The following is a 21,158-nucleotide window of genomic DNA, read 5'->3' on the forward strand; positions in this document are numbered from 1 at the left end:
TCATATGATATCACTTATATTTGGAAGCTAAAATACAATACAAATCAACATATCTACAAAACAAAAATAGACTCACAGATATAGAGAACAGACTTGTGGCTGCCAAGGAGGTGGGGAGGGAGGAATGAGAGTTTGGGATTAGCAGAGGCAAACTAGTGTGTATAGGATGGATAGACGACAAGGTCCTACTGTAGAGCACAGGGAACTATTATATATTCAATATTCTGTGACAGACCATGGTGGAAAAGAATACGAAAAAGAATTTATATATATGTGTATATCTGGGTCACTTTGCTATACAGAAGAAATTAACACAACATTGTAGATCAACTATACTTCAGTACAATTAAAATTTTTTTAAAAAAGGGGAATCAGGCCAGACAGAGAAGTGTCAGTGTCAAAATGTGTACTGCGTCCAAATCTTGGTGCCTCCACCTCCTGGCTATGGAGTGGCTGTAGCTCTTCGCACAAGTTTCCAAGGAGGATGACCTGGAAGGCGGCATCGCGTCAGGATCAGCACAGGCCTGATCTGGGCAAGGTGGCTGCAGCGTGGGAGACTTGATGATGTGGGTGAGAAAAGAGGTGAGAATGGGAAAAGAGGTTGACAGATATGAGGCAAGGCTGGGAGTACCCAGCTAAGAGACTGGTCCCTGATGATGGGTTCCTGGTGACAACGGGGAGCTCTGGGGGGCAGTGTTTAGGCAGGCAAGTACCCCATTCAGCTAAGTCCTGAGAAGGGACCCCTCCCCCAATATACATACACTTCTTCATTGGACAGTACCTGGACCAGAAGGACAGGGGCAAAGCTGCGGTGGTCACTGTGGCTGCAACCACACCCTCTCAACAGCCAGGCACCCTGTGTCAGGAAAGCGTGTGTGGGCACACTCCCCTCCCACCACCCCATCCCCCCAGAGGCCATCCCACCTCCTTTCCACTTGCGCAGGATTTTCTCTCCTTACTTGTTAATGAGGTGTTAGCTGTCACCCAAGGTGTTGCCTTTCACCCAAGATGTTAGCTGACAAGGGCCTCACGGCTCCTGGGGTTCGCTCACTCCTAATAGGGCTCTCAGGAAGTGCTCAAGGCCCTTGAGGCTTAAAGCTCTGATGGTGCAGCGGCGGCTTGGGACGGGGCGTATCTTTAAGGACAGGCCTGGAGGCCTGTATCTGAGCCCACAGAGTCCAGTCTTGGGGCCCATCTTTGCCTCCAGCCTCCGATTCTGCTTTTCCTCCCCCCTTCTGCCCTCCACCATGGGCCCTTCTCCACAGGAGACGGGCAGAACTGGAGGCAGGAGCTGTGTGTCCCGGCTGCTCCCAGCCTTTGCTGTGTGCCGTTGGGAAGCCCTGCCCCTCTCTGGGCTTTGGTGTTCCCGCCAATGCAGTAAGAGAATGGAGTACCAAATGAAGAGTAAGAACCAACTATCTCTGATGTTCCCTGGCCCCGGTGAGGCTGGAGTTATCCCCTTCCCAGCCCCCTCACCTACACGCACCCTCCAAAGCTTGGACGGAGGTGAGGGCAGCGCCCGGCTGGGGGTACTCAGAGTGGGTGGAATCCTGGCTCTGGGCCAGGAAGGTTTGCTCTTTGCGCCATCTTGTGGCCATTCTAGAGTAAAACATCCCAGACTCCCGCGAGGGCCACAGCAGAGCAAAGGGAAATTCAGGTGTTAATTTGAATGTGAGCACCTTGGTCCTATACTTCGTCCTCGCGTGCTGATCCTCTGTGAGAGGCAGGTCCAGAACGGAGTCCCTCTGCCCTTGGTGGGCTGCTGGGCGGAGGGTCCTAAGTAAATGACCCCAGTGGAGGAGTGGACGGGCCCAGGGGGTGGATTGACAGCGAGGGAAGAGGGAGGTCCGGCTGGAGAAAACATCCCACCCCTACCCCGCTAGAACGAAGGCCCTGAGGCAGGGATTTTCAACCTTCGCTCCAACACTAAATCCCCAGCCCCTAAAGATTGGTTGACTGCACAAAGTTTCTGGACATTTCTCTCTAATGTAAATAATCAGATTTCAGAGTTTTAAAAATGCCATAAGAGAATCACACCCAGAGAGCACGGGCGAGCAGGTGTGCAGAACACAGGTGCACGGCGCCCTTCCCAGCGTCTATAGGACCCCAAGAGCCGCCGGCCTTGCCATCAGCCCTTGAGACCTGTGATGTGCTCCGCCTACGCTGAGCGCCGCGCCGGGACAAGTGCGGGGACAGATCCCGGAGGTAGGGGGAATCTGTCCTCCCGGTGAGGCCGGAGTGGGGAGCGGAGAGGGACCCGGGCCTGCCCCCAGACCCGAACCGCCCTCCTTGACCTGCACTGCCGCTGCGCTGAGCCTGACAGGGGGACCGGGTGGATTGGGGTCCTGAGACAGGGCGTCAGCTGGGGTGGGCGGGCCGACGGCCGGGAGGCTCCAGGGGTCGGAGCTGGGCGTTCACTGCTTCTCTCGAGCGCCCCCTCCCGGTCCGGGCGACGCCCGTCCGCTCGCCTTTCTCCAGCGCCCGCCGGCCACGAGGCGACCCTGCGCGGGCGGGGAGCCCGGGGGCGCCCAGGCCCTCCGCCCCACTCCTCGCTCCCGCGACCCCCGACCCAGGAAAGGCAGATTGAGGGCGGCTGGCCTGGGAGCCTCGCCCCGCCTCCGACGGTAGGAGCGGGCGGTGGAGGAAGCGCCGCTCGCGGCCCGGCACCCGCTCTCCCCTTGGACGTGGGCGTCCCGGAGTCTGTCTCTCGGTCTCTGTTTCTCCGGATCTCCGGCCCTCCCTCGGGCGGGGATTCCGGTTGCAGGAGCCAGAGAAGGCGAATCCAGTTGACCTTCCTTCCTCGCTCAGCGCCGCCGCCTGCAGCCTCTACCCCAGGCACAGCCGGAGAAACTGGGGCCCGGAGAGAGCGGGCTCGCCCGCGAATGGGAGGCGGAACCGGACGGGAACCAGGGCCAGGCGCCCCGCGCGGCGCGAGCACCCTGCCCTCTGGGGGAGGAAGGGGCTTGCTCCCTATTTCAGAGGCGCGAGGCGCTCGCTCCCCCCCCCAACCCCCATCCCACCCCGCGCTGGGAACTCAGCTTGGGCGGAGAAGGGAAGCGGTGGGGGTGGGGTGGGAATCTGTCTCCGCCGGGCCCGGCCTGGAGGACAGGTGACCTGGGACAGGTGGGGATGGAAACGAGAGAGGCAGCCCAGGTGTAGGGAGAGCGCGGCGGGCAAGTGAGCGTGGGGCTGCTGCTGGAATCCAGCGCCGGTGCCACCGCAGAGCTGACCGAGGCAGCAGGGGAGGAAGGGAGCTGTCCAAGGCCACGGCCGCAGAGGCCACCCGGTCATTCCGCCTACCATAGGGGACAGTGTTGTCTCTTGCCCTTCCCTGTGCCTCACCCCAGCCCTGCCCGATGTGCGCAGGGAGAGACTGGGGCTGGGCAGGGCTCATGGTCCTGAGTTTTTTGTTTTTTTCTGTTTTTGATTGATTGGCTGCGTTGGGCCTTTGTTGCTGCGCGTGGGCTTTCGCTAGTTGTGGTGCGCAGGGGCTACTCTTCGTTGCAGTGCGCTGGCTTCTCATTGCGGTGGCTTCTCTTGTTGCGGAGCACCGGCTCTAAGTGCACATGCTTCAGTAGTTGTGGCGTGTGGGCTCAGCAGTTGTGGCGCACGGGCTTAGTTGCTCCGCGGCACGTGGGATCTTCCCGGACCAGGGCTCGAGCCCGTGTTCCCTGCACTGGCAGGCGGATTCTTAACCACTGCGCCACCAGTGACGTCCCTCACCGTCCTGAGTTTTAATCTCTAAAGCCCCCCAGGACTCGCCCAGTGCCAGGAGCAGAGGGCAGAACCCAGCTGGCCAGCCTCGGAGACACCCCAGGTCTTGCCCCACGTGGCCACCCCACTAAGCTGAAGTTCCTGTTCACAGAGGTGGGGACAGATTGTTCTCCAAGACGCACTGGTAAATTAGCAATGCCTGTCCTGAGCCCCTTTGTGTAATAAACGTGAAGTTTAAAATACGTGCCCTTCTATACGCATATATGTTTGTATGGCATTGAAATGCTCTGGAAGTACACCAATATTCTAGCTGAGCCTGCACTGCACTTCCTGTGTACAAGGCACTGTCTGGTGCTTTGCCAAGCTCACTTAATCTTGGAAACCTTGTGAGGATGGTATATTGTTATCTCATTCTAAAGAGGAGGACACCGGGCACAGAGAGGCTGAGGAAACTGCCCAGGGTCACAGAGCTGAGAGGTGGGGCTCGGGTTTGGGTGGGCACGTGAGACCTGCTGCAAACCACTGGGCTGGGCTGTCGTTTTCGGGGTACGGGGCGCGAAGGGGTCGGGAGGCAGACCTCTCACCGCATCTCCATTTAACACTGTCCAGCCACACCCCAGCTGTGGCGCGGCCAACCCCGTGGGCCCTCCAGACCTCACAGCAGCCCTGGAATCAAGGGCGGTTAACTTCTGTTCCCGGATACGGGCTCAGACACTGAGGCTCCGAGAGGGAAGCGGCTTGCCCCAGGGCTCCCAGCGCAGAAGTGAAGCTGGGACTCGAGTTTTCCCGGCCCCTCCTGCCCTCCAGGGGGCGCCCCGGAGTCCTCCCTCTCCCCACCCCACCCCCACCCCCGCCCCAGGGGCGTCGAGTCCCTGCCGGACGGACGGGATGGATGTTAGGCCCTTGGACGGCGCAGAAACTGCCCGCTCCCCGGCACCCTCGCGTTTAACCGATTCTCGGGAGCTGGGCTCTAAAAGCCCCCGCGTGACTCTCCTGCGCGCCTGGGGGCAAAGCCCTGACGGCCGGCGGAGGCAAGGCCCGACCTGAGCAGACTCGAGGTGGGCGGCGGGTGGGGCGGGGCGGGGTTCCCAGCCTGGAGGCCCGGCGAACGGTGACCCCGCGCGTCAGGGCTGAGCGGTGGGGCCTGGCACCCCGGTCCCGCCCGGCTTCTGCGCCCGGGAGCCGCCGGGAGATCGCCAGCCCAGGCCGGACAGCCCACGCCCGCCACACTCTGCCCCGGCCCCCCAGCCCCGGTCTTCTCCGCTCCCTCCCCACCCCTACCTCCGGCAGGTCCTTCAGCCGCGCGGCCACCATTTTCTCCCGCATCCGTTCCCCAAGCCCCCAAGCGCGCAGCGCGACATCCGCCGTTCCAGGCGCACCTCGCCAGTGGGAGCCCAGGCCCCCAAACCCCGAGCCGCTCCCGAGCGGCTCTGCGCCTCTCCCTAGTTGGGTGGGAGGGTGGGAAAAGGCCGGAAGCTCTGCTGGGAGGGGCGACCCAGGCGGCAGGCCGTGCGGGCAGAGGCCAGGACCCCAGACTCCCTGACCCTGGAGAGTCAGTGGGGGCCCGGAGCCCTGGGTCTTGGAGGCCGATTTAGGGAGATTATCCTCTGAGCTCTGAGGGCGGCACCCGGGGGAGGTGTGGGAGCGGGTACGGGGTGGTGGAATGGTGGGGTTAGATCCATGGTAAGATCGGCAGTTCTAATGGTGATGGAGACGTGAGCTGTGAAGTGGCCTCGGTGCCCACCCTGCACATTCTCTCACTTAATCCTCACAGCCTTGGGAGGTGTGGACCCTTATACCCTTGCAGCAGATGAGGGATAATTTGCTGACAGGTGTAATCATACCTTGGGTTCAATCAGGTGAAGCAGGGACTGGCCCAGCAGTCTCCCTCCCTCCCCTTCTCACTCAGCCCTGGGGGACTGAGGGGAGTAGCAGGGAGGTGAGCGCCCACCACGGCCCAGAGCAGAGGCCCTGGAGGGAAAACAGCCACCGATGGTCCCCAGGCTTCAGCGTGCAGCAGAGTGGCACGGAGGCCCCTGCCCCTGTGGGTCTGGGGTGCATTTGTAACAAGTTCCCAGGGGTTGTGCTGCTGGTCGGGTCCAGGGACCACACTTTGAGAACCACAAGGTGGAAGGGTGGCCACAGCGACAGGAGTGTCATCAGCCTGCCTCTTCCAGGCCTTCTCTGTCCACACACCAAACAGGACATTTCAGCCTTGCAGGCTGTGCTCAAGGTCAATGCTCAGACCTCTGCTGGCCACACAAGCTTAGACGAAGCCCTAGCTCCTCCAATGCCCTGTGTGCCCCTGGACAGTCTCTCACCCACTCTGGGCCTCAATTTCCTCATCTGCACAGTGGGGAGGAGCTCAAGGCCGTGTGCAGATAAGCGAGGGGCCATGTGGAAAGTGCTTGGCATGCAGAAGTAGCTGGGGTTGGTACTCCTTACGGAGTTACTCTTTCTTCCTGGGAAGAAGACACCAGCCTGGGTTAGGAGGAGGCCCCTGCTGCTTTGAGGGAAGGTGGCACAGTGGCGGGCCAGGGTGCCTAGGCTCGGAAGCAGGCCCTGCCTTTACCAGCCCTTACTTCGCTTCACCAAGCCTCAGTTTGCTCTTCTGAAAAAGGGGGCGATTCCTGTCCCTGCCTCGTTGGGTTCTCAGCAGATTAGTCTGTAAAGAGCACAGGGCGCTTAGAGTGTTTGCAGTCTTTGCTGCAAAGCCTTGATGTTCTCCCCGAAGACCCCCCATCCCCACCCTACGCCTCCTCCCTGACTTTCTGGTCTAGCCGCCACACCAGCAGCAAGTAATTCCCTCTCGAAGCAGCAGTGTAGACTCTGGGAGGGGAAGTCCTAGGTCAAAGGCTCAAAAAGGGGACTCCCCTGGTGATCCAGTGCTAAGACTCCACGCTCCCAATGCAGGGAGCCGGGGGTCAATCCCTGGTCAGGGAACTAGGTCCCACATGCCGCAACTAAAGATCCCGCGTGCCACAACTAAGACCCGGCACAGCCAAATAAATTAATTAATTTTTTAAAAAAGGGCTCCAAAGGGCCCGCTTATCCCTGAGGCAGCGGGGAGCCTTCCAAGCAAGAGAGAGATGTGATCAGAGCCAGGCTTTGGGAAGATGCGTCTGGCGGCCAGTGGAGGATGGGGGAGACCAGGTAGGGGAGGGCGGCCGGGTGCGGATGAGGCTGCACTGGCTGCATTGATCGCCGCCTCCAGTCTCTCTCCTTCCATTGCCATCACTGTCATCAGCTACTATTAGTGTGACTGGGACGATCTGCATTAATGTATCCAGTACGACTGCAGGTCACCCGTGACCTCGCTGAGGTCTCTCCGGGACCCTGTAATGGAGGGTCTCCCTCTCTCTTTCAGAGGAGGAGCTGGGGGTCACAGAGTTGGGCCTCGGTCTAGTCCTCTCACCCAGCCCTCAGAGCAGCCCACGTGGGCAGCTGCTGGATACTGCTGGGTTCAGTGGTTTTGGATGCAGAGAACATTCCAGGCAGCCACGGGGCGTTTCGCGCAGGGACATGCATGGGGAGGGGCTCACAAACTTGCAGCCGGTTCTGTGCCAAGGTGCCCAGGCAACAAGAGGCCGCACACTCGCGACAGGACTGCCTGACGTCCCCTCGCCCGCCCCCCCCCCCCCCGCCGCTGCCCTCACCGTGGGCTCCCTGACTCCTTCCTTCCTGTGCACACGTCTGTGGGGACACTTTCTTTGTGTCTGACCTTGGCAGAGTACCCGCTCGTGCCCCTGACCTTCAAAGTTCTCCACGTCGTCAGCTCGGAGGCTGAGAAAGCGGAAGAGAAACACCCCTCAGGAAGAACTGTGGCCTAGGGAGGCCGGCAGCAGGAAACCTCAGGAACCACTATCAGGGTCACAGCGGCCGCAGGACCCAGGCAGCGACTGTCAGGGAAGGTGGAGCCGCTTGACGTATCAGCTGAGGCCCAGCCACACACGTCTAGGCCTGCCCGCCTCTCCACCATTCCATGCCGGCTGCCTTCTGTCCCCGCTCTGTGACAGGGGTTTCTCTACCTGGAAAGCCTCACAGAGCTCCTTCCTTTTTGTTCACTTCTCAGCTACAGTGTCCACGCCGTAGAGGCCGCCCCGTATTCCCCATCTGGAAGGCAGGCACTGCCCTATCTCATTACCAGGTCCACTTCCTTCCAAGCCCTCATCACTCTCCAAAATTCTCTCTTTCTACTCCTCTGTAATCTGTTCCTGGACCAGAGTGGACGCTTGGGCAACCATCTGGGCCGCTGCTGCATCTTCAGCACCTAGAACAGTGCTGGACCTGTATCATTTTTTAATGGCTGCGTGGAACTCCATATTTTGAAGGTACCATCATTTATCTATCTGTCCATTGATGGACATTTAGATTTTCATTATTTTAATTGCAAGTAACCGGTTCATGAATATTACTGTACACAGGACTGCATTGGTCAGAGTCCCAGCAGGGGCACATGAAAGCAGGGAGATCCAGGAAAGCATAAAATGGCCTGTTTACTGATGTGTGAGCAGGATTCCGGGCAGTTGGGGAGGGATGAGGGGGGCAAGGCTGGCAGCGGCAGGGAGCTATTACCACCTATGGGGGGGAGGGGCAGTGGGGGGGAGGGGTGGCTGGAACCTGGGGGCAGCTGTTTCAAGGAGAGGGGCCTGGAGCAAGCCGTGGCTGCAGCGACGGGAAGGGAGAGGTGGGGACAAGATACCCTTCTCGCTCTCCTGAGCTCCGCCTCCCATGGGTACAGCCCATCTGGGGCACAAAACAGGCAGAGAAGGACGGAGAGTGGACCGGGAGGGGCACCCACCCCTCGGCCTTCAGCATCCACCCCTGTTCAGTGGGGGACATGTGTCCTCAACACCCAGGGCGCACGATGCTACATTAGCCTCTGATCGTGCTGGGTGATGGGCAACTGGGGAGGCAGCCAACCCCGAAGCCGGAGGTGGTGAGCTCGTGGTGAGCATCACAGCGCTCCCCATATAAGGTCGCAAGGGTGGAGCCGGGCAGGTGAGAAGGAAATAGCCCCCAGGGGGCTTGCTGGGCCAGTGCCTGCTTGCACAATGTCCTGCAACCACTGAACCCTGGGTCAGCCCAAGGGATGACCCAAACTTTTGTTCCTTCAGGACCTGAGCGCTCTGTGGGCCCATCATTAAGGAACTTCCTTCCTTTTTCCCAGTAAGAAGAACCACAGTGCCATCCCCGGGCTCCACACGTAATCTACCTGCCCCAGTGTGTGGACTCAATTCACATTCCCTCGGCTGACTGAGATCAACATCCCCTTCCATGCCTGCTGCTTCAGTGGTATAAGGAACCAGAAACAGCCCATCGGGGGAGGGGACAGCCTCGGCTTTAATTCACTTTAATTCATTGGAAGCATGACTGTGTTTCCTGATGGAGGCATTCCTTTCTTGGACACTAGCCCAAGGTCACAGGAAGGAAAGCAAAAATTCCTCCAGTGCGTTCTTTCTTTGGTGTAATCGTGGGGAGGGGCCACTCCCACCTCCATTGCTTGGTTCCTGGACCCATGCGTTTGGGCTGTGGGGGAATGGCACCATATAATGCCTGCTGGGTCAAGGCATACACTACACCCTGGAGAAGAGCGCTTGAACCTTGCAGGGTGTTGGCTCTCAACAAGCACCACAACTAGTCTTCTACAGACCCTTCCACCATTCTCCCCAGCCAGCTGCTTCTGGGTGATGGGGCACATACATGGTAAGTCCAGGGAATTTCATGGGCTTGAGCTCTCTGCCACACTTTCTTCAACAAAAAGTGAGTCCCTTGGCGGTCCACTGGTGGCCCAGTGGTTAAGACTTTGCCTTCCAATGCAGGGAGTGTGGGTTCAATCCCTGGTCAGGGAGCTAAGATCCCACCTGCCTCGTGGCCAAAAAAACCAGAAAACATAAAACAGAAGCAAGATTGTAACAAATTCAATAAAGACTTTAAAAATGATCCACATCAAAAATCTTTTAAAAATAATAAAATATTTTTTAAAAAATGAGTCCCTCAGTCCAAGGCAATGTTGCTTCAGTTGCCATGGTGATGGATAAATAAAGCATTCTCTGAGTCCACAAATGGCAGTGTCGGTAGAAGCAATGTGGCTGGAAAGGCAAGTTCTGACCTGAAATATACAAGGGCAAAACAAATCACTGTCTCTTACATGATGAAAGAGGTCCTATATCTCCAGGCAACTGCCTGGTCCCTCTGGGGAATGGCACCATATTAAGAGCTCAGCGTGGGTCCCTGCTGGTGACAAGGTGGGCTCTCAGCCATAATGGAAACCAAGTCAGCCAGGCCGAGGGAAGTTTGTGTGGCTGAGCCCCTGCGTAGCCTCCATTCCTGCCTCCTTGGCCACTTGGACGTGGACCCGTTGAGCAAGCACTGGGGCAGGGGAGGAAAGAGGCTGACGTCCTCAGAGTAGGTCATCTTGTCCACTTGACACGCAAGAGCTTCCTCCATGGTAGATGTCCTTTGGTGAGTATCTCTTCTCACTCTGTGCCCATTCTGAGAGCTCCATTTGCTTGCCTTTCCCCCAGATCTCCTAGAAAAAGTATTCTTCCCAAGTCTCTGATCAGCTGGCCAACCTGTTAGCCACTGCCCATGAGTCATCATAGAATCAACATTTTTGCCTCTGGAAGAATTTCTCTTCACTATGGTCCTTCAGGGCTTCTTCTGAGTGTGTCTGTAAAGCCACAGCCATCCATCTCTGGCTGGAGTCACCACCCCAGGCAGACAAATCTTTAAATCAGGCACACACCTTTTCATCCTCTGTTGACTGATCACCACGCTTCCCATGAGGGCATAGCTGTGAGTTTAAAAGAGTTGGTAATACAGTAGGAGCAGGTACCATGGAGTCTAAGTCGCCTACTCATGAAGTCTCCTTGTTCCTTCCAGGTCTGTCAGGGACCAGTTTCATTTTACAATGGAATGCTGCGTGCATATCCACGTTTAAGATTTAGTAGGTACGATAACATCTATCTTATGATGGACAGCTTGAGTCATAGTTTCTTGGTATCCATGGCCAGGCATTAAGTCGCCACTTAGATCTAGCAGCAAGCCAGGAGTTCCCTTTGAAATGGAGGAAAGTTGCTGGCAGAAGAAGGCATGGCCTGACTCCAAAACTCTGGGTGCACACACAGTGATTTTCCTATTGGGACTTGCTCCACAGAGCACCTCTGTCTGCCACACACACTAAAAACAACAGGTTCTGCTGGATCATGGGGTTTAAGTGGCAAGGCAGCTTGCATCAAAGCCTAGACCTGATGAAGAACCCATTTGTTCTCTGGGTTCCACTCAAAATTAGCAGTCTTAGTGGGTACCCAGTAAATGAATTAGAGAAGCTTACCCAAGCAGTAAATGTGTCTATGAAATCCAAAGAAGCCAGTCAGGCAATGGACCTCTGTCCTCGTGGTGGACCTTTGTATGTCTGAAAATGTCTTTATTTCCACCTTCATTTTTGAAAGATACTTTTGCTCAGTATAGAATTCTAGGCTGGCAGTTAACTTTTTTCTTTTGGTCCTTTAAAGATGTTGCTCCAATGTCTTTTCATTCACGTAATTTCCAATGAGAAATTTGTTGCTCTGCATGTAACGTGTCTTTTTTCACCCTCTGGCTATTTTTTTTCTCCTTATCACTGGTGTTGATTATGATGTGCCTTAGTATAGTTGTTTGTTTTTTGGGTTTTTTTTTTTTTTGATGTTTCTTGTGCTTGGGGTTCATTGAACGTCTTAGATTTGTGATTTATGGTTTTCATCGAGTTTGGAAAATTTTCAGCCATTATTTCTTCAATTTTTTTTTTCTGTCCCTCCTCTTTCTTGCTCTTCTCCTTTGGGATTCCAATCCACATATTGGACCACCTGATATTGTCCTACAGTTCACTGATGTTCTGTTTATTTTTTAAATTCTTTTTTTCCTCACTGTTTTATTTCGGATAAGCTCTATTGCTACGCCTTCAAATTCAGTAATATTTTCTTGTGTGATGCCTAACTTGCCATTAATCCCATACAGTGTGTTTTTCATCTCAGAAAGTGTAGTTTTCATCTCTTAAAGTTCTCTTAGGTTTTTTAAAAATGTCTTTTATGATTCTATAAACTTTTAAAAAAATTTATTTACTTTATTATTTTCTTTTTTGGCTGCGTTGGGTCTTCGTTGCTGCATGCAGGTTTTCTCTAGTTGCGGCAAGCGGGGTCTACTCTTCATTGCGGTGCATGGGCTTCTCATTGCAGTGGCTTCTCTTGTTAGGGAGCATGGGCTCTAGGCACGCGGGCTTCAGTAGTTGTGGCACACAGGGTCAGTAGTTGTGGCGCACGGGCTTAGCTGCTCTGCAGCATGTGGGATCTTCCTGGACCAGGGCTCGAACCCATGTCCCCTGCATTGGCAGGCAGATTCTTAACCACTGTGTCACCAGGGAAGTCCCTCTATTAACTTTTTGAACATGTGGAATACAGCTTTCATAACTGCTTTCATGTCTTTCGCTGTTAATTCTAACATCTGTGTAAGTGCTGGGTGGATTTTGATTATTTGCTTATTCTCCTCACTATGGTTGTGTCTTCTTGCCTGCTTGAATGTCTACTAGTCTTTGATTAGATACCAGACGTTGTGATTTTACCTTTTTGGGTGCTGGATATTTTTCTGTTCCTGTAAATTTTCTGGAGCTCTGTTCTGGGATGCAGTTAAGTTAGTTGGAAACGGTTTAATACTTTTGGGTCTCATTTTTATGATTTGTTAGTAGGCAGATCTGGAGCAATGCTCAGTCCAGGGCTAGTTCCCACTCCCAAGGTATAACCTTCTAGAGAATTCTGCCCAGTGCTGGTGAATTAACAAGTTTTTCTAGTCTGACTGCTGCAAAACAACACTATTTTCAGCGTAGGTGAGCACCAGGCGCTATGCCTGGTTCTTTCCCCAGCCTTGGGTAGTTTCTTTCTACGAAAGTGCTAGTCAGTATGCTGTTGGGTACTCAGGGGGACCCTCTGCTGATCTCCTGGTTCTCTCTCTGTGCAGCTCACTCCTCTCTGGTACTTTGTCCTGAGCCTTCCAGCTGCCAGACCCTCAGCTCTGCTTCCTCATCTCAAGCAGCCCACGGGGCTCCCCCCCCAAGTCCCCTCTCCCTGGATGGGCAGCCATAGGGATCACTTTTGTTTATGGTGGCTGAGGGATCACAGTCCTTTGTCCCCTGGCTTCTAGCATCGTGAAAATCGTTGTTTCATGTATTTTGACTATTTTCTTCACTGTTTCAGGTAGGAGGGTAAATCTGATCCCCATTACTCCATCTTGGTTGAAAGCAGAAGTTAATTTGCGTTTTCCTGTCAATAAGGTTGAGCACATTCTCATATATCTATTGATCCTTTGTGTTTCTTCTTCTGTACAACACACCCTTGTTCATATTATTTGCTTGTGTTCCTTTTGGATTACTTTCATTTGTTCTTAAGGATTTGAAAGGGCACTTTTCAGTGTAAATGGCAAGACCCTTGCTCACACTGGTTTAAAGAAAAGAGGAAATTTTATTGTTTACATAACAAAATACCCCCTGCTCCTTCTCTCTTTCTAACAGGAACTGTGGCTGTTGGGGTGACGTCCCACCATCACAACATGGGCTACAAAGCAGGGATCAGCCACCTGCAGCCTGTGGGCCAAGTTCCTTTTCTGTAAGTAAAGCTTTTCTGGGGCACATGCTCATTTGTTTACATATTGTCTATGGCTGTTTTCACGCCATAGCAGTAGAGGCAGAGACTAGGATATGAAAAACCTGAAGTATTTACTATCTGAACCTTGGCTGAAAAAGCTCACCTGCCCCTGGTCTAAAGCAAAAGATGAGAAATTCTCTCTCCCAGTTTTTTTTTCTTTTTTAAAAAATTTATTTGGCTGCACCGGGTCTTTGTTGCAGCACGTGGAATCTTAGTTGCCACGTGCGGGATATTTAGTTGCAGCATGAAGACCCTTTGTTGCAGGATCTAGTTCCCTGACCAGGGATCGAACCAGAGCCCCCAGCATTGGGAGTGTGGAGTCTTAACGGCTGGACCACCAGGGAAGTCCCTCTCCCAGTTTAGTATACAACATCCTAAAGGAGTTCACCTATTGGCCTGGCGTGAATCATATGGTGCCCCTGATCCGGGGTCGCTGTGGGTGGAGGGGAGATGGAGAGCTGACCAGCCACCTCGGGTGACATGTCCACCCCCTGTGGCGGCCACTCTAGGATCCCATGAGCAGAGTGGAGCCAGAACAAAGACTTACGGGGAATGGGGTTCAGGGGACAGGGGGTGCCAGGCAGACAAACACCAGACTGTCCAGCAAAGGGACGATGACCTTTGTCTTGTGTCCATGTACAAGGGATTGCTCAGTGAGCTTCAAAAGCAGCCCTCCATTTTGGGGCACAGTGGACTGGGGATGGACTCCCAGCCGGGAAAGAAGGCTCACGAGCTGCTTTGGAGCCAGAGCCAGGAGTGTGCTGCTGTGTGGGCACCTGCCTGCTCTGGAACATCTGTCGGGGTGAGGGGTGCTTCCTGTGGACAGACGTGAGCTGTGTGGACAGATGTGAGTTGCATGGATGGGTCATCTTAGGTCCTGTCCAGTGGTCTCCATGGAAGGGCAGAGGGTCCCCTGCAGGCACCAGATAAACACCCACCCAGAAAAGTGATACTGCTGCCCAGGAGAGAGAATATCAGGGAACTGTTGGGGAGCCTGTGAATGTTCCCAGGAGAGAGGGGTCAGCTTACACGTTGCCAGACCAGAGGTGAGGCCATAGCCCTCCCCAGTGCCTCTCCGTTCTTCCTCTCTGGCAGCTGCCCCGGATGGGTGGAAGCAGGGCCGAGCTAGCTGAGCGGCTTGCGGGAAGGAACGAGGGAGACTGCTGAGCACAGCCCCCTTTCCCCAGAGTTCATCCCAGGCCCTAAAGGGCCCAAGGTAAGATTTAAAGTTAAATCAGGTTCAAAGGTTTGACTCTGTAGACCTGGACGCTCTAACTTCTGAACTGAGACATTGTTTGTGACTCGGTTACTGTATGTTGTACACGTTTCAGGGTCTGAGGCTAAGGCTAGCCTTAGTCTGGCTTGCAGTGTTGCAAAGACCAGAAACCCACCGTACCAGCCTATGTAGGAGGAGTTTATTGTAAAGATACTGTTATGGACTGAATGTTTGTGTCCCCAAAATTAATATGCTGAAATCCTAACCCGCAATGTTATGTTTTTAGGAGGTGGAGCCTTTGGGAAATGATTAGGTCATAAGGGTGGAGCCCTCATGAATGGATTAGTGCCCATTTATGAGGCCAGAGAGCTACCTCTTTCCCCATGTGAGAACACAGAAAGACAGCCCTCTGTAACCAGGGGTAGGGCAGTCACCCAGAACCAGACCATGCTGGCATCCTGCCCTTGGACTTCCAGCCTCCAGAACTGTGAGAAATAAGCTTCTGTTGTTTGTAAGGCACCCAGTCTATGGTACTTCGTTATAGCAGCCCAAAGTGATTAAGACAGACACAGAGGAACCTCATGGATGCCTGAGGACACTGGGATTCCCTGGTCTGGGGAACCCAAGACACTGTATCCATCAGCTGGTCACAGAGCCCTTAGTTTTAGAAATAAAACTCTAATGCACAATACCAGCTACCAATATGTGAGCATGTAAAGCAAGCCAGGCACTGTTCAAAGTACTCTCTGGGTATTAACTCATTTAATCCTTCCAGAAACTCACTGAAATACTGGGGTAGGTCCTATTATTATTCTCTTTTTACCTCCGAAGAAATTGAGGCACAGGAAGATTTCTAGTATCCAGACTAATGGGCAAGACTCACAGGTATCCACTTAGGCAAGTGCTAAGAAAAACTACAGGGTGAGCTGGGGCCTGATCCAGCCCAGTCAGGTAGGCAAGGCTGCCCTGAAGGGACAATCCTGAAACAGATTGGGGCTGAGCACACAAAGTGAAGGTGGTCAGGGAGGGGCATCCAACGTGAAGGGCTTGGCAAGTGCAAAGGCCCTGAGGCAGGAGGGAGCAGGAATAGTAGAGGAACAGCAAAGAGGCCAGTGAGACTGGAGTCAGAGACTGAGAAGAGAGTAGGGACAGGGCTAGAGGGCTGAGCAGACCCTTGCTGGGTCTGAGCATGAGAGAATATACTGTGCAAATGCGGACACAGTGGGAATGAAGGACGTTGTTATACATACACTGGGACAAGGGCAAAAAATGGGGACTGTCCCAGACAAATTCAGACGTTTGATCACCCTACTTAAAAGCTAAGATGAAGAATTTGGTTTTAACTGTAAAATGGCCACGTAGGCTGCTCGGCCTTTTTTTTTTTTTTTTTAATTTAGGTATCATACACATAAAGTGCATACATATTTAGAGTACGGTTTGATTAATTATGTACAGACCCATATACCAAGATGGGTCTGGTCAAGATACAGAATGTTCCTAGCCCCTCAGTTCATAATCCCCCCAAAGTATCCTCTAGTTTGACCTCTAACACCAAAGATTGTTTTTGCCTGCTTTTAAAAAACTAAGGTATAATAGATATACAGTGATATGCACTACTCTGAAGTGTAGAGCTTGAAGAATGTTCCTTTTGTGTACTCCTGCATAACCATCACCCAAGTCAAATTATAGAACATTTCTAGAGGCCCAGAAGGCTCCCTCCTACCCTTTCCAGTCAATACCTCCCACAGAGGTAGATGCTACTGTGATTTTATCTCCATGAGCCAGTTTTGCCACAGGTTCCTTTAGTGTTGCATCTTCGAACCTCTATCTGTCCCCTCATCTGCTCCACCTGGCTGCCCTGCTCCTACTGAAGCTCCCCCCGCCTCCGCCTCCCTTTCCCAGGTTGGGGATCCCTAACCCTGCATCCTGGCTCCCCAGCCCTCGCCCACCCCCATGGCCTCAGTGACCTCCCACGAGTTCTAGGCCGCCCCTCCTCTCCCGACGCCAAGGGTTTGTTTGGGTGGAAGACGTTCTCCGTCACCCTCCTTCCCCAGGCACACGAATAAACCCGTAATCTTGGTATAAGCAAGGAATCGCTAGGCAAACCCAGCCTGGAGACAAACAGCAGGCCCTTTCCTACCAAACTGACACCCCAAGGCATCTGTTTGCGGGGAGGGGAAGGTGGGCAGTAGAGTCTGAAGCGGCCAGTGCGGGTGCAACACGAATTCACGGGGCGCTGGGTAGACCGCGGGGGCGCCCCTCTCCAGCAGCCCCCACCCTGTACGGGCGGGCCTGTCTCCCGCCCGTCAAGTTAGAAGAAGGTCGCCTTTTCCGTAAGGCCGCTCCCAGCCCAGATGAGACCCGGTTTTAAAAGAGACAGCCGAGGCTGCCAGCGCTGCGTCTGCGGTACGGCCCTCGACGCTCACGTCAGCCCACCGGCCACGAAGCCCCCAGGGAGGCCAGGCCCCGTGGGTCTACTCCGAGACCCCAGGTCCCCTTCTGGAGACAAGACGTGCGCGCGCGGGAGAGCAGGCCTCGCATACAGAGGCCCGGTCCCCGACGCGCTCGCGCACGCCGCCCGGCCGCCCTCTGCGCACGCGCCTGCGCCACAATCTCGGCGGAGCACTGGCTATTCGCTCGCCCCGCCCCCGCCGGGCGACACTCCCCTTCGACCCCGCCCGCCCGACCTTCCCAGCATCCCGACCCCCCCCCCCCCCCCCGCTACGGCAAGCGGCGAGGTCCGATCCCGCCGGGAGCCGGGAGCCTGGAGCGCAGGGGCGGGGCGGCGCGCTGAGGTCAGCGCGGCGGCGGCCGGCCACGCCGTGGTTGGCTGCGCCCGCGCTGGCCGCGCCCTGGTTGGCTGCGGGCCGCGGGGCTGTGTCGCCGGGTCGAGGCTGGGGTCGGGGCTCGGGCGCCGGCCGGGCTTGCGCAGCGCTCGGCTCCGCGCCGCTGCAGGTCGACGGCGGGCGGCGAGGAGGGTGCGGCCGCGGGCGGGGCCGAGGAGCGCGAGGCGGGGGCGGGCGGCGGCGCCGAGGGGAGGAGACCAGCCCATGGACCCGCGGGGCCCGGCGCCCCAGACGCTGCGCCGCCGGGACCGAGCCCAAGATGTCGGCCTAGGCCGGGGCGCGACGACGCGGACGGGGCGGCGACGAGGGGCCGCGGCTGCCGAGGCCCGCGGCCGCCGGGACGCTGAGGGCTCGCCCTGACGGACTGGCCGAGCGGGCGGCGAGAGGCCGGCGCGTTGGGAGCGGGCCGCGCGGCACCATGTCTGCCAAGGTGCGGCTCAAGAAGCTGGAGCAGCTGCTCCTGGACGGGCCCTGGCGCAACGAGAGCGCCCTGAGCGTGGAGACGCTGCTCGACGTGCTCGTCTGCCTGTACACCGAGTGTAGCCACTCGGCCCTGCGCCGCGACAAGTATGTGGCCGAGTTCCTCGAGTGGGGTAAGTGTGCGCGGGCCTGACCCTCGGCTCTGCGACCCCCGCCCGGTTGCGCCCTCCCCCCACTCCGCCCGCCTCCTCCCTGTCCTCGGGCTTCCGCTCATCCCGCCTCGTCACCGCTCCCAGACCCGCCGCCCCATCCCTGTCCGGCCGCTCCTGGCGCCCTCACCGCTTCGCGGCTCTCCATCCCGCCCTGCCCTCCTCTTTGGCCTTCTCACATCCGCGTTCGGCCGACCCGCCCCCTCATCCTGCCCCTCGGAGCCACATCCTCCGTTCCCACCCCCACCCCCGCGCCCGGCCATCGCCCCGGCCGCTTCCTAGATCCACCCTCCGAGTCTGGATATCGTTTCCTGCAGCACTCCCTGGGATATCCGCCCCTCGCCCTTGGGGTCCGGAGTCCGCGTCGAGTTGCTCCCCCCGCTCGCCCTGCTGGCTTGTGGGGGCAGCGGCGTGTGCTTTTTGCGTCTGTCCCCCGCACCCCCGTGCGTCTCCTGGGAGCCCCTCCTAGGTGACAGCCTGTCTGCATCCCTTGGTGTCCGGGGCCTGAACATCCCTTTGACTGTACCACCTCTAAGGGAATTTTAAGGTTAAAAGCCTTGTTTTGAATACGCCATGCGAGAGCAAATTGATTTTTTTCATTGTAGTTTTGCCAGACTCTTGTAATATTTGGGGGGCAGCTGGAACTGTTAGTATATGGAAGTCACTTAAGAACTTTCTTCGTCTGATCTTTGCGTGCCTTAATCATTGGTTAACTAAGTTATTATGCTTTATTAGGACAAAAATTTGATTAAGCTACTTAATGGTTAGAATCTCAAGAACAGCTACACGTGTAAAGTAAAATCCTCTTACAGTCTCTCTCTCTAACTTGGACATTTTGTCAAGACCCTCAGCCTCATATAAAAATACTGAGAAGGAAGATGCAATGTTTCTGTTCCGGGTTCGGGCCAGATCTATGAAAATCTTATCCTTGGGTCATGTGCGTCATTGGACTAGGATTGTGCAGTTTGATCCAGTAATTTCTAACCTTTGGGGCTGATAAAGCTGATATTGACATGAAGAAACAAACGAATGTGTTCCACAGTGAGGCCACCTCCTCTGCCAAAGTGGTAATTAGAATTTGGAATTTTGTTTACAAAATAAAACTTAAGTTGTGATATTCTTTAGAGAGCTGCTGTTTTTCGCGCTTCAGTGGAATTTTGATGTCTTGTGAGAGCAGCAGTAGAAGGAGGCCCACAGCCCCAGGACAGCCTGTTATGCTTTATTTTGGTGGGGTCCACCTTTCTTGATTATATACGATATCAGTAAAATAAGAGTACTATTCATTTTCTGGGGTCATTTATCAGTGACATGATTTCCAACTGAATGAGTTAACTGACTTCACAGTTGCTTTGAAAGTGAAGTCTTTGGTGCCTGTTACATCCCAGCCTTCTGAGTATCCTCTTTGCTGTTCTTGCTGAGTGTTTGATCCTGAAATCCAGTTTCAAGATCAGGTTCAACTCAGTGCTTGGTATGTGAGTAAATGTGTGACTGCAAAGAGGAGGCAGAGGGAAGGTTGAGTTAGCAGGTAAGGTGTGGTCCAGCTAGCCTCTGGCCTGGGGACCTGCAGTGCCTCGGAGGGGCTTATCCTGAAGGCTGGGTGCCCTGTGGAGCAGTGGTCCTTCCTTGTGCAGCCCCCTCACCACCAGACGGTACCTGCCACTCTGTGAACTGGTGGGCTTCACTGGAGGAAGCTCTTCTCTGCATGTGCGGAGGTCTTATGAGATTTGGGTTTTCCAAGTCTTAAGTAGAAGCTCTGTGCTGTAATAAAGAAATATTTTGAAAATCGCGTGCTGGCTCTTTGGAAATTATGATTACAAATAAATTACATTACTCTAAAGAACTCAGTCTGCACAGAACTTTAAATTACAGAGAAGAATGTACTCTAAGGTGGCATGTTCATGGAATAGTAATATATTTTAGAAGCAGTATTTCATCTCATGTGTGTTAACATACGCACCGATGTAACTCCACAGTGTGTATTACTAGTTAGGATGTGTGTGCAGTCATTATTTAGTGTTACTTGGAATGCCCAGTCATTGTGTTTGGAAGGCAAAGAATGGTCTTTCAAGTGGAATTGTTTGCGGAGCATTATTAGGTGCCCTGACTTCCAAGTGGAATTACTTCTGCTCTGCTCAAGAAACACATACATAGGCTGTCAACCTGCAGATGGTTGAGTGTTTGGATTTACACTCTGCCTGATGTTTGAGACCTCTGATGTTTGAGTCCTCTCCTGCAGAGGGGCCAACCTTGCTAGGTGTCTGTTAACAGTTATGTAGAATTCTTGAAACTTAATGAAGGAAAATAGCCGATTCAGCCCAGATTTGAGACTTACTGGGGAATCTTTGAGGAAATTTGGAAAGTATAAGTATTAAAGATTTTAAGTTTTAAAAGAAGATTTTCTTATTTCCACAGTGGCTGCTTGGAACAAGACTCATCCTAGGCTTCACTGTAGATTTTGCCTTTAATTTTCCCTTGATTGTGTTTATAGTTTGATTAGTTTTCTCTGTGAGATCCAGGACCTTAATTAAAAGTTGGAAATACCCTGCTTTGCGTGTGTATTTCTTTAAGCTGTTTTTTAAATGCAAATTTGATACCGTTTGAAGCAGAGCATATGAAACATTTTGAAATTTCTACAAGTAGACAGCAACAAATATGGACAACTAAATGAGGTGAAATTGTTGTCTTTCATCTTCGTTATATAAAAATACTTTTACATGTCTTAAAATTTTTTTTTCATGACTTAAAAATAATGGCCGGTATTATAGTTAGACAGAGCTGATGTTTGAAGTCCCAGCCCATTGGCATTGGGTGGATCACAGTGGCCCTCTGCTCTGAGCCCCACGTGGCCTGCAGAGCAGGTGGGAGGCCTGGAGCTCGCTGCTGGCGGCATACGTGAGCGTGGGTTTCCCGTTTCCCAGTCCAGAGCATCTTCTCTCATCGTGCCACCATGCTTCCTCTGTAAGGGCTAGAATTAATCTTTGTAGCCCTCTGTTTAATTTCCTCATTGGTGATTTTTCTTATTATGAAGGAAGCGGTACCTTCTCAGAGTTCTCCTTCATCTGTGTGAATTCCTGTAGCT

General features: G+C 54.2%; 1 protein-coding gene and 1 long non-coding RNA gene across 6 annotated transcripts in view; one reads left to right on the forward strand and one right to left on the reverse strand.

Annotated features, from left to right (window-relative positions):
• On the reverse strand, nt 1-5,144 carry LOC137216592 (uncharacterized). Of its 2 annotated transcripts, none has more exons than XR_010939835.1 (3): nt 4,996-5,144; nt 782-856; nt 1-557 (listed from the first exon to the last, which is right to left on the reverse strand). It is a non-coding gene; the product is annotated as an uncharacterized lncRNA (long non-coding RNA). The 2 variants fall into 2 exon arrangements; XR_010939834.1 differs by lacking the exon at nt 4,996-5,144 and adding an exon at nt 1,680-2,957.
• A 12,473-nt stretch (nt 5,145-17,617) lies between these two features.
• The window catches only part of CDC42BPB (CDC42 binding protein kinase beta), a 114,384-nt gene continuing 110,843 nt past the window's right edge, over nt 17,618-21,158 (forward strand). For 2 of the 4 annotated variants that reach the window (XR_010939874.1, XM_067722824.1), the window contains exon 1: nt 17,620-18,043. Coding sequence is in view for 3 of the 4 variants with exons in the window: in XM_067722824.1 (XP_067578925.1) it covers nt 17,869-18,043 (175 nt within the window). In the remaining variant the exon portion in view is untranslated. Of the gene's footprint in view, nt 18,044-21,158 lie in introns of all 4 variants that reach the window. The other 2 variants (XM_067722755.1, XM_067722892.1) reach the window with 2 other exon arrangements.

The sequence above is a fragment of the Pseudorca crassidens genome, chromosome 1, assembly GCF_039906515.1.
Source record: "Pseudorca crassidens isolate mPseCra1 chromosome 1, mPseCra1.hap1, whole genome shotgun sequence".
NCBI classification, from domain to species: domain Eukaryota; kingdom Metazoa; phylum Chordata; class Mammalia; order Artiodactyla; family Delphinidae; genus Pseudorca; species Pseudorca crassidens.